The sequence below is a fragment of the Caretta caretta genome, chromosome 4, assembly GCF_965140235.1.
Source record: "Caretta caretta isolate rCarCar2 chromosome 4, rCarCar1.hap1, whole genome shotgun sequence".
Lineage (NCBI taxonomy): Eukaryota > Metazoa > Chordata > Testudines > Cheloniidae > Caretta > Caretta caretta.
This window is the reverse complement of record NC_134209.1, coordinates 49,455,050-49,468,483: the sequence shown is the minus strand read 5'-3', so window position 1 is coordinate 49,468,483 and position 13,434 is coordinate 49,455,050. Positions and strand designations below refer to the sequence as shown.

General features: G+C 41.1%; 1 protein-coding gene across 1 annotated transcript; it reads left to right on the top strand.

Annotated features, from left to right (window-relative positions):
- Positions 1 to 1,414: 1,414 nt before the first annotated feature.
- FABP2 (fatty acid binding protein 2) lies at positions 1,415 to 6,974 on the top strand. The gene is made up of 4 exons (XM_048847651.2): positions 1,415 to 1,481; positions 2,781 to 2,953; positions 4,632 to 4,739; positions 6,924 to 6,974. Exons 1-4 carry the CDS (start codon positions 1,415 to 1,417, stop codon positions 6,972 to 6,974), a joined length of 399 nt encoding a protein of 132 aa, XP_048703608.2.
- The last annotated feature ends 6,460 nt before the right edge of the window (positions 6,975 to 13,434 follow it).

Sequence of the window (13,434 nt, the reverse complement as noted above, 5' to 3'; positions counted from 1 at the left end):
CCCACCACCACCACCACCCACCCCCAACCCCCAAGCAAACAGGATGGGCAGGGAAGGAATTGTCACTCTCCAAGTCACACTTCCTTTCCAGGGTTGCACACTGCACCTTACTCAGGGCAAGACGCAGTTTTAATTTTGCCCTTAATGCAAAAGGGATGCAGTGCTCAGTGCTGGAAATGATGTTTAATGTCTGATATTTTAACCATCAAAATGATCTTTTATTTTTCCACCAAAAAAAAAAATTGCCTGCTTTTTTTGAGTGTGCAAAGTTTGCTTTTTGCAAATTTGTTTGGAACTTTTCCATAAGCACTATGTAATGTTAACCTGCATTTAGACATTACTATAGAGACTTAAATGTTGATGTTAAGGCAGCTCCCTCCCCCCCCCCCGCCCCTTATTTATATATATATATGACAGGTTTCAGAGGAACAGCCGTGTTAGTCTGTATTCGCAAAAAGAAAAGGAGTACTTGTGGCACCTTAGAGACTAACCAATTTATTTGAGCATGAGCTTTCGTGAGCTACAGCTCACTTCATCAGATGTTATAGGACTATGCAATTTTGCTCCATACTCTGCATTTCTTTACTCAGAGTGTTTCACATTTTATTTTTTAGGGTAGAAGAAGGGGCATGTTAGTTGTGCTACTTTATTTTGCTTCTCTGGTACGTTAGCTGAATAAATACACTGAAACTGGCTGGAGTGAAAAGCCATTCTACATTATCTGGCATAACAATCCAAAGAATTATCTTAATTGATTTTGAAGTTACACTTTTAATGAAAACTTACCTTCTGTCTTGCAATCTGCAAAGGTAGAGGAGCTCGAACTATTGCAATGACATCTGGCACTGTTATAATTCTATGTGTAGAGAGCAATCAATCACACAGTGTATCAGCCAAAGTCCAATCTAGCGAGCTACCACTCAGCCAGCTGGCACTATTCACCTGAGCAGTAGGGTAACTTCAGTGAATTAAGAAAAGGAGTACTTGTGGCACCTTAGAGACTAATGAAGTGAGCTGTAGCTCACGAAAGCTTATGCTCAAATAAATTGGTTAGTCTCTAAGGTGCCACAAGTACTCCTTTTCTTTTTGCGAATACAGACTATCACGGCTGTTACTCTGAAACCTTCAGTGAATTACTACTTTTCACCACCATGTGTAACATGAACACAGTAACTATTATATCTTTTAAGACAGAGCAGTCAAGTATTTCGTAGTTTGACAAGGTGGGGCGAAAAGACAGGTCACTTGAATATCCAGTCACTTGACCTTGAAGAGGTCACATGATGAGCTGAGCTTTAGCCAGCCACATCATCCTGCAAAGATAAGACAGATCATAAATTCCCTTTTTAAAGCTGAGCTGCATCTCAGGTTGACTAGAAGCTGTCTCAAAGAAGCTCCTGCTTCAGTCAGAAAAATGGCGTTTGATGGCAACTGGAAGGTAGACAGAAGTGAAAACTATGACAAGTTCATGGAGCAGATGGGTAAGCTTTTACTTTTCCAGTTCCTCATTATTGTCTAAGAGCAATCACTGAATGCTAGTGCTGTCCTTGGTCCTCCTCCTGTTAACTGCCTCTCTGCTGACCTCTCCACCTGCTGACTACTTCATATTTTCTTCCAGAATAATCTTTTTTTTCCCCACTGTAGAAAGAGACAGCATCAAGATTTTGGGGCAGATTCTGATCTCTGGAGTAACTCTCTTAATGCCAGTGGAACTACTCCTGATTTACGCTGGCATAACTGAGAAAAATTTTCCCACTTCACTGAAGTTTTTTTCTTTTTTCTTATGGAACAGTCCTATAGAATTTAAAAGAATGATAATCTTTCTGTATAATTCTATAGCATGAATATGATTTTCCATTACATTTGATAAGGTGGGTTTAAAAATACATAGAAAGATCATTCTCTCTTAATATACAGGTTTTCGACTTATTTCTAGAGAACCTATTTATTGCCTATAGACTGCATTTGGTTCCATCCCTATTAAATTCTATAGCACTTTTCCATAAAGTTCAGAAAGAGAGCAAGGTAGATTACTGCAGAAATATTCATTGAAATGTAAAGTTCTGCAGGCAACATGCCGACTGGTACAGAGGTGTAATTTAGGTGTCTAAAACTGGGGATCCCATTTTAGAAGCTGCTTTTGAGAATGTCCCCTATTATGGCTGATGGGCTTCAATGTCTGGAAGGGTGAAGAGGAATTTTCATGTGCAGTTTTAGAAACAGGGAAGACAATATACAGCTAAGCAATCATTTATGTCTTGTGATATTTAATTAATTTCTGATTAGTTTAATTGCTCGGGGTGGGGGGAAGGGGAGATTGGGAATTTTCCTGCTTTTTCGGCCACAGGACTAAATCATCAATGGGGAAAATGAGTTTGAAATGAGTTTGGTTCAGTCAAAGTGCACCCACAACACAAGGCACCATACTGAAAGATTAGGCACCTGGAAATAAAACAGAAAAAGAAAAATAGAGATTAAGTTCTGCACGCATGACCAGTCCAACAAAGGAGCTGATTTGCCACTGCCTTGCACCCTGTGTAGTCATTTAAACCTCTGCAAAGTGGGTGGGAAATGCAATCATTCCCTTGGCAGTGTCTTGCACCAACTTTGCACAGGTGAAAATGGCTACACAAAGTGAAAGATGAAGGTGAAGAACCTCGACCAAAGAGCTCCAGCAAGACTCATAGTTTATTAAATTCACTTGCCCAAAAAAGGTCATTGGAAAATATACAAACCTGATGCTGCAATTTAAGTTGCTTGATGTCCAATTGTTTTTCTAGGTATTAATATAATGAAGAGAAAGCTAGGAGCCCATGACAACTTGAAAATCACTATTCGGCAAGAGGAAAACAAATTCACTATCAAGGAATCAAGTACTTTTCGAACCATAGAAATAATATTCATACTGGGAGTCCATTTTGAATACACCCTGGCTGATGGAACTGAGCTCAGTGTAAGAAATCCACTTTTATATGATAAGCCTGTATTTAATAAAGTTATTGCTGGGATGTTTTATTCATCTTTCTGATTTTATTTTAAATTGTACTCTGTCTAGGAATATGAACCCATGTAGCAGAGAGCAGAATCTGTCTTTTTAAGCATAAGGCCAGAGCAATGAAATATTTATTCACTTGCTTTATATAAAAATCAAATCCCTTACAATGAACAAGGATATCAATGTGGTGTGAGCTAACAGGAGTGTATTACACTTGCCCTTTAGCAGTTGCACTGGTTTCATGTTTGCCTGAGCAATGTCCAAGTGTTGACATTACTGTAGGAAATTCAATGTGACATCGGACTGGCTACCTGAGAGACAATCTTCTGCCACATGAACTACAGTGGCAGCTGAAATCAGTTAGAGGGATTGACTAAAAAGGATCCAGGAGAAATGCTGGTACCACTGAAGTCAAGGAGAGTTTTGTCATTGACTCTAATTGAGCCAGGATTTCATTCCCTAGCTTTGAACATGATAGGTTTGTAGGCAGAGCCTTCTTACAGGGCCCCTAATTCTGCAATTCATTGCCTGAGCTGGTCTGGTGAAGCAAGGGTCTTTTGGCTCTTTGAGTGCAATGAAACACACACTGTCTCTCTCAGACATTTGTCTGAGAAGTAGGGAGGGTCAGAGTCCATTGTAGGGTGTGATAGAGAATGAAATGGGATTGGTTATTTGTGAGGGACTATTCTTTCTATGTCAGAGAAAGCGGCAGATTAATGTATTCATTTAATTATGCGTATGGACCCTGAGGTCTGTGGGAAGGAGAATTGTAGTCACCCAATACATATTATAATATTTATTATTATTATTTGTATTACTGTAGCAGCTAGGAGCCTTAGTCCTGGACCAGGGCCCCATTGTGTGAGCGGCTATACAAACACAGAACAAAAAGATGTTCCCTATCCCAAGAGGCTTACATTCTAACTATAATACAAGAGCCAACAGATGGATACAGAGAGGTGGGGGAATACAAGAAAACAATGAGACAATACTGGTCTGCATGATAAGCAGTGGTCTAAGCACATGAGCAGCCTGACCATTGTCAAGCTTTATCTATGCATCATGGTAAAACAATTCTGAGTAGGGATTTGAAGGTGGATAACGAAGCAGCTTTGTAGTGGTTTCTGGGATGCAAGTCCCAAGCATGTGAGATAGTCTGGGGGAAAGCATGCAAGTGTTTGTCTGGAAATTTAACAAGTGGGCAGTGGAGGCTGGCATCATGGGCTGATCAGAGGTGAGCACAGACCGCTCAATGGTGAATACGAGATGATATATAGGATGGGCATTGACTGTGAAGGGCCTTGAAAGTGAAGATAAGTAGCTATATTTGATATAAAGGAGAAGGGGGAGTCAGTGGAGGGATGCAAAGATGGGTTACATGGTCAAAGTGACAAACTAAAAGAATGCTTATATATATGTGTGTGTGTATGTGTTTATAAACTTTATATATATAATCAAAACTAGAAGTGCTTTGGTTGTTGTGGAGGGGGTAAAACTCCTTTACTGTACCGGCCATTTTGCGAAAACCTGATATTCATTGCTTTACCACTTTGGTGCTTTTTTAACAGCCAAAGAATACATATACAAGATCAACATTGTCATGAATTCCTTGGATTTTTTTATTTTTACACTGTAGGGTACTTGGAATCTGGAAGGAAATAAGCTTGTGGGAAAATTCAACCGGAAAGATAATGGGAAAGAGCTCAAAGCATTCAGAGAACTGGTAGGAGATGAATTAATTCAGGTGAGTTAAGTCAATTTTTTTCCTTTATGCACAGCATCAAACTATAAAGATCTGATCCCTCTCTTAAAGCTGAATGAAACTGGTAAGTATCATTAATTTATTTTTTAAAAATCCTATTTTTTATTAAAAATTTAAAATTTTGAAATTCAAGAAATCATTGAATTTCAAATATTGAACTTTTTTGACTTACTCTAATCTTTCTATTTTCCTATCCACTTGCATTCTTTTCAATTATCTGAGTGCAGCCTGAGCTAACTCTAAAGGAGCCCAGTGCTGAGTCCATGCTTATTCTGACCAAAGGTCCTGAATCTGTTAGGTTCTGTTAAGGCCATTCTCACAGTAGGATCTGAGTTCCTCACAGCTGGTAATCAATATGTCTTCTCAAGCCCTTATGAGGTAGAAAAGGTATATTATCCACATATTTTAGAGATGGGGAGTTGAGGCACAGTTATATTAAATGACATCCCAAATCACACAAGATGTCTATGGCAGAGCTGCACATTGAAATCTGGTATCTTGAGATCCACTCCTGTGTCATAACCACAAAACTTCCATCCTCCCTTAATGATCCAGCCTTAATCTTCACGCCTGGATTAAGGGCTTGTCCACACTTGAAACGCTACAGGGGCACACCTGCAGTGCAGAAGCTGTGCCACTGTAATGCGTCAGTGTAGACACTGCCTATCCCAGCAGTTATATGGGCCTGTGGTGCCCCTGCTCCAACAAATGCAGGGCCTGGGGGCCTGGCTCCACCAATGTTTGAGGCCAGGTCTCTCCCCCGGCTCCACCTGCTGCCCCAGCGCACCTCCCCTTGAACATCCCCCGGCCCCACCTGCTGCCCCTGTGCACCTCCCCTGGAGCATCCCTGCCTGCACCCTGGGCAGCTGCCCTGCTGCTCTGCACTGTGCTCCCTTGCCAGTCACTGCTGGCTACAAAAGGGAGAGGCACCGGCAGCAGGTTGAGGCAGCGGCTACAGAGGGAGGAGGTGCACATGTGATGGGAGCCCTCCCCGCCCTCCTGGCACCCACCACAGGGGAGGCAAGGGGGCTTCCTGGACCTGAGAGGGGCCCAGCCCCTAGGAGCATGTGCAGTGCCGGTGTCGGGTGAGTGTGCTGCCTGGGGGGAGAGGGCTGGGAGGCCTGTGGAGTCCACCTCTCTGGCCCCAGCCCTGGGGCAGCCTGCCTGCACCCCAAACTCCTCATCCCCAGCCCTTTCCCACCCCAGAACCCGCACCCTAAGTGAGAGCCCTCACCCGCCCCCCCACTCCAGCCCTGAGCCCCCTCCTGCACCGTGAACCTCTCATCCCCAGCCCCACCCCGCAGCCCTCATCCCTGCACCCCAACCCTCTGCCCTAGGCCTGAGCCTCTCCCACACCCCAAACCCCAGAGCCCTCACCCCCAGCCAGAGCCCTCATCCCCCCACATCCCAACGCTCTGGCCTAGCCCTGAGCCTCCTCCCACACCCCAAACCCCAGAGCCCTCACCCCCAGCCAGAGCCCTAATCCCCCCACACCCCAACACTCTGCCCTAGCCCTAAGCCCTCTCCCACATCCCCCAGCTCTCACCCCCCCACCCTCTCACACATTGTGCAATATAGGGAAACTGTTAAACTCTTACTGTTTCCAGTACATTTTAACATTATTTTAAAATATGTATCAGCTTATAAGGCAAGTGTGCATCGGGGGGACTTGGACCCGTTCGGACACCACCAAAAAGTATACAAACCTGCTGCCCCTGAGGAGGGGTTCTCCTGTCAGTGTAGGTAACCTACCTCTCTGAGAGGCAGTAGCTAGGTTGATGGAAGAATTCTTCTGTCAATCTAGCATTGTCTATGCTGAGAGTTAAATTAGCTTACCTATGTTGCTCAGAGCTGTGGATCTTTCACACCCCTGAGCAACATAGCTGGGGTAAGCTAACTTCTTAGTGTAGACCAGGCCTAATTAAGGGAGTGCGGGTCTAGGTCTGAATATTTTAAAAATCCACAGTCCTGACCTATAGTCTCTCTTTGATTTTGGTGGAACTACTCACATGAGTGAGGGTTACTGATGTAGTGGTTACTGGACTGAGCCCTTAGGCTGTAAACCTGTGATGGATAATAAACACTCTCTTGATGGGAACTGTAAAATAAATCTCAATGGAAACAGTAAGTGATGAAAGTCTTTTCCTCTTCATTAATCTCTTTCAGACTTACATGTATGAAGGAGTTGAAGCCAAGAGAATCTTTAAAAGGGTTTAAACCTCAAGCCCAGAAAGAAATCTGATGCGACAACAATCATGTTGTATGTGGCAACTGTTTCCCTTGCCCAACAAGCACCAAGTTACTGATTGATTAGTCTTGATTTAAACACAGGCCAACATTTTGCACTTCCAGTCTGCCAATATTACATATTTGTATTACATATCAATAACTGTTTTGATATATGGCATTGTTAAGGGCTGTAGAAACTATTTACATTCTGTAAATGAAAATAAATATTGTTTCTGCACTGATTTTTCAAGTGGCAATTTGCTTTTATCACCATAAAAGGTGTTTGTTGTTGTAATGTTTCTTCATGTATTGTATATTGAATCACATTGGTTGTATAATTTTAAACAAACAAAAAACAAATAACCTCCCCTGCAAAAAAACAAATCCCCAAGATCCTGCAGCCCTTCCACATACATAACTCCTGGAAGTTTGTGTGTCTGTAGATGTAAAGATTGTGACTCTGATAATATAGTTCATTTCCGAGAAAGATCAATCCAACTCCTGCTGATGTCAATGGGAGTTGGATCAGGCCCTTACTATACATTTACTTGTTTGTTTTTTCAGTGAAGTCATGCAAAAACAAAGGACCTCTAGGACAGCAAATCCAATAATCAATTTTAAATTAATAGAGATATATGTGGCCCATGCCCTTATCTAATTTCTTTTCTAATATTTTTACTGTAACATTTTGGAACAGGTTGTAGATACCAGAGCTGTAATCCAATCTAACTACCTATTATTTGATGTAATCTGTGTATGGGCCAATTCGGAAGAAATTTGGCCTTCTGTGTTTTTCCTTCTATATTCTCTAGCTCACTAGCCTTTTCCATATGATTTTTTCCAATGGGATTGTCATGAAACTTTGCTAAATAAGATAAGAGAGTACAACCAAAGTCTCTTTCCAACACAGCACAGGAAATGGAGATATATTCAGTGATATTAACAAACTCAGAGAACAGGTAGGTAGGATCCCCACGGGAAGAAAAGATAAGGGAAAAAGTAGTTCAGGAGAGGTGGCAGTTTCTCAAAGAGACAATATTAAAGCCACAACAGCAAACTATCTTGTTGCAAAAGAAAAATAGGAAGACTCGTGAGAGCTGCTTAGTGACCTGAAAAAACAAAAAGGAATGCTACAAAAAATGGAAACATGGATGAATTGCTAAGGATACGTAGAAAAGAGTAGCATACAAATGTAAGGACAAAATCAGAAAAGTTAAGGCACAAAATGAGCTACACCTTGGGACATAAGAGGCAATAAGAAGCGAATCTGTAAATGCATTGAGGCCTCACCTGGAGTAGTGAATCCAGATAAAGAAAGAGAGAGGCCAGAGGGGAGCAACAAAAATGATAAAAGGTTTTAAAAATCTGACCTGCAAAGAAAGGTTAAAAAAACTGGACATGTTAATTTAGTTTTAGGAAAAGAAGACCGAGAGGGGACCTGATGGTTTTCAAATATGGTAAAGGCGGTTATAAAGAGAATGGAGATCAATTATTCCCTGTGTCCACCGAAGCTAGGATAAGAAGTAATGGGGCTTAATCTGCAGCAAGAGAGATTTAGGTTAGATATTTGGAAAAACTTTCCAACAATAAGGCTTGTTAAGCATTGGAATAGGCTTCCAAGAGAGGTTGTGGAATTCCTATCATTTGGAGGTTTTTAAGAATGGGCTAGACAAATACCTGCCAGGCTGGTCTAAATTTGCTTGGTCCTGCCTCGGCACAGGGGGCTGGACTAGATGACCTCTCAAGGTCCCTTCCAACCCTACACTTCTATGATTCTATTACATGCATTCCAGATACTGCAGTAGCAAGTATGGAGGAGGTGGCCAAATAGCCCATTTTTCAAAAGAGATTCATATTTAGTGGTCCTGATATTTGGAAACACCCGCACCTGAATATGATTATTATTTGAACTGACTTTCCACCTCCCCACTGCAGGACTGGACTCCATTTCTTTACCTTATATAGACTTCTGAAGGAAAGGGGTGGAGGTCAGACACAATGGTCCCCTCTGCAAGACCTAGAGGTTACCTCTATGTCCTGCTGCAGAAGAACTCAGTGAAAGGGAGGCTGTCCCCATTCAGGAAACGCTGGAACCTAATGTCTGGGGAGAGCAGCCATACCAGACTGGCTCCCCAAAGAATCAGGATAGGGGAAACATGTCCACTGGTTGATCCCTAGAGAAGTTTATAGGAAAAGGTTGTGTCCTGGCACAAGTCAACTTTTCTTTCTCTTGGGCTGTTAAGGAATCACATATCCAAATAGCCCCAGGAAATTGATGTACCAGAAAACATCTTCCTTACCCTCCAACAGCTGTAAGGAATTAGATCTGACTGAAAACAACCTTTGTTTTCCTCTGCCTGAGGCCAGTGGAGGGGAGAGTTGGGATATGTCCTCTCCTCCAGCAGGACTTGGAGGAAAGGGATTGAGGTTTCTGCTGGCCAGGCTGTAAAGCTAGCTGTACAGCTTAACTTCTCTAGCTCAGGTCTGTCAGCACTTCTGGAAGCAGCAGATGTGGGATGGCTGGTTAAATGCTCAAAGAACATGAATATGGATAAATAGGGCAACTATTTGTGATGTTTATAGATTCTTAGATTTTAGGACCAGAAGAGAACACTATAATCATGCAGTCTGGCCTCCGGTATAGCACAGGCCATAGCATTTAACCTAGTAATTCCTGCCATGGAGAAATTATTCTTTCCCACTATTTAAGTAAACACTATCAAGCACAGTAACTTGTGGTTGAGATAGAGCACTGTCTTCAGAAAGACATCTAAAATCAACACAAAGGTTCCAAGTGGTTATGAATTTACCATAGCCTTTGATAAGCAGTTCCAATGGTGTCCTCTCATTGTTAAAAAGTTGCATCTAACTTCCAATTTGATTTTTTCTAATTGCAGCTTCCATCCATTGGATCTTGTTATGCCTCTGTTTGGTATATTAAAAGCCCCCTAGTGGCAGATGTCTATCTTCTCCCTGCGTAGGTGTTTATATATCATGATCAAGACCCTCTTAACTTTTTCTCTTTAACAACACATGTATTGAAGGCAATCTCTCATTTTTAGGCAGGTTTTTCAGATCTCAAATAATTCTTGTAGCTCTTCTCTGAATCCTCTCTAATTTTTCTACATCTTAAAGTGTTGACAGCCAAACTGGACTTGGTATTCCAGTATTTCAGTCTAATCAATTCAATATAAAAATGCAAATGTAAGTAAAAGAATTCCCTAATTCTGTTTGATATTCCCCTGTTTATACATTTAAAGATTGCATTAGTCTTTCTCAATACAACATTACATCAAGAGTTCAAGTTCAAAATTACATACAAAATTACTGAAGATAGTTAAGACCCAGACAGACTGTGAATAGCTACAAAAGGATCTCTCAAAACTGGGTGACTGGGCAACAAAATGGCAGATGAAATTTAATGTTGATAAATGCAAAGTAATGCACATTGGAAAGCATAATCCCAACTATACATACAAAATGATGGGGTCTAAATTAGCCGTTACCACTCAAGAAAGAGATCTTGGAGTCATTGTGGATAGTTCTCTGAAAACGTGCAATGTGCAGCAGCAGTCAAAAAAGGGACAGAATGCTGGGAATAGTTAAGAAAGGGATAGATAATAGGAAAGAAAATATCATGTTGCCTCTATATAAATCCATGGTATGCCCACATCTTGAATACTGTGTGCAGATGTGGTCGCCCCATCTCAAAAAAGATACACTGGAATTGGAAAAGGTTCAGAAAAGGGCAACAAAAATGATTAGGGGTATGGAACGGCTTCTGTATGAGGAGAGATTAATAAGACTGGGACTTCTCAGCTTGGAAAAGAGATGCCTAAGGGGAGATATGATTGAGGTCTATTAAATCATGACTGGTGTAGAGAAAGTAGATAAGAAAGTGTTGTTTACTACTTCTCATAACACAAGAACTAGGAGTCATCAAATGAAATTAATAGGCAGCAGGTTTAAAACAAATAAAAGGAAGTATTTCTTCACATAATACACAGTTAATGTGTGGAACTCCTTGCCAGAGGATGTTGTGAAGGCCAAGACCATAACAGGGTTCAAAAAACAACTAGATAAATTCATGGAGGATAGGTCATCAATGGCTATTAGCCAGGTTGGGCAGGGATGGTGTCCCTAGCCTCTGTTTGCCAGAAGCTGGGAATGAGTGACAGGGTATGGATCATTTGATGATTACCTGTTTTGTTCATTCTCTCTGGAGCACCTGGCACTGGCCACTGTCAGAAGACAGGATACTGGGCTAGATGGACCTTGGTCTGACCCAGTGGGGCCATTCTTATGTTCAGCTGGTCATCTACAAGGATCCCTAAACGCTTTTCACAGTCATTTCTTTGCAGGATTAAGTCATCCATCTCATAACTCACCACTCATTGTTCCTATTCATTTGAGCTTGCATTTGTATTAAAACACACTTATCTGGTTTGTTCCCAGTTTATCAAAAGATCAAGATTTCTCTGTGTCAGTGACCTGTCTTCAACATTACCTCCCGCCTCACCAATCTTTGTGTCATGCAAACTTTATCAATAATGATTTCATGATTTTTTTCCTAGATCACTGATAAAAATATAGAATTTGATTCATCCATCTCTTTAAAAAGAGCTAAAAGGTGAATTCACACTAAACTGGTCCTGGATCCACAAGCCTTTACCACTTACCATGGTAGCCACACATGTGTGCTACTCATCCTTGAGTTGCTTGCCTCCTAGCCATTCCAACCCTGCCCCACTTCCCTTGGTTCACATCATTTCCTTAGGGTTCTGGTGAACACCTTGGACTCTAGATGCATCTACTCCCTGGATATTGTACATGCAGCAGATGGCTAGCCAGCACTCTGCCATGTATTATACTGCTTGCAGCTTCTAATCTCTAGGATCCTCCAAATCCCAAGGCTCCTTCTTGAATCTTTTCCAGAAAGAATACATTTAAATAAACTATGGTGATATTAATGGCTTTTGGAGCAGCTATTACACAGTAATTATTCTGGCTATTTCTTTCTTAATCTTCCTGGACTTTCTTCCTTCTGGGCATTTAAAATTTTTTCTTTAGGTGAATTTTTTGGCAGTTTCTGTAACTTCACCGACCAGAGCTATTATTTTCCACAGAGTCTAAGAGCTCCATCTACTGGTTAGATGCTATCATGAAACACTTTTAAAAACAGTAATAGCCTGATTCACCAACTAATATTCCAGTTGAATGTGCCATAAAGAATGGGGCACCCAATCCTACATTAAGGATTAACTAAATTTGTTTTCAAAAAATTACATATATCATTTATTTTAATATACTTATGTATATCAATTTATTTTATCATACAAATATATATATATATATATATATGTAGCAGGGCAGCCTGCCTCTTTAAGGGCCTGTGGAACCAGTGAACAGCAAGCGTTGGCCTAAGGAGAGCCTGTGACGTTGCACCGCATAAGGCTTTATGGAAATATACTTATGAATGTATATATGACATAACTGAAATATGTTTCATGCTACATATGCCACGTAATATATCTCTGTAAAGGTTGGTTTCAGAGGAACAGCCGTGTTAGTCTGTATTCGCAAAAAGAAAAGGAGTACTTGTGGCACCTTAGAGACTAACCAATTTATTTGAGCATGAGCTTTCGTGAGCTACAGCTCACTTCATCAGATGCATGCTCAAATAAATTGGTTAGTCTCTAAGGTGCCACAAGTACTCCTTTTCTCTGTAAAGGTTATGATCTATTGAATCTATTCATCCTATTTGTATGCATGTATCATTTTTGTATTCGAAGTTATGAATATTGACTGTGTACTTGCTTGATTTTTAAGTAGCCTTAGTAAAGCATTTGGACAGCTTCTTGAGAAAGGAAGGTGCAAATTAAGTGCCCAATCAAGAAACACTTAACAAACAATGGCTCTTGGAAGGCTCCAATCCACATAAGAAGTCTTCTAGAGACATTCAAGATAGCATGTGGGTAATGGCTGCTGCCTGTAAAAACTGAGTCATGCATGAACATGTGACTTGCCCATGTGATTCCAAAACTCTGTTTAAACCCCTGGGAGACCACTCTATTTTGTCTTCAGCTGGCTCAAGAGATAGCCTCTCCACCCCAAAGGATACCTGAAAGAAACTGGAACAAAGGACTGTAACCACAGGGGGTGTGAATGATTCCTGGACCCAGACTAGAAGGAGATTAGTCTGTATAAGGAAGCTTACTGGAACTCTTCTGAGGGTAAGGTTTTATCTGTATTCGGTTTTCTTACTGTATTAGGCATAGACTTGAGTGTTCTATTTTATTTTGCTTGGTAATTCACTTTGTTCTGTTACTATTTGGAACCATTAAATCCTACTTACTTTATTTAATAAAATCACTTTTTACTTATTATTTAACCCAGAGTATGTATTAATACTGGGAGGGGGAACAGCTGTGTATATCTCTCTATCAGT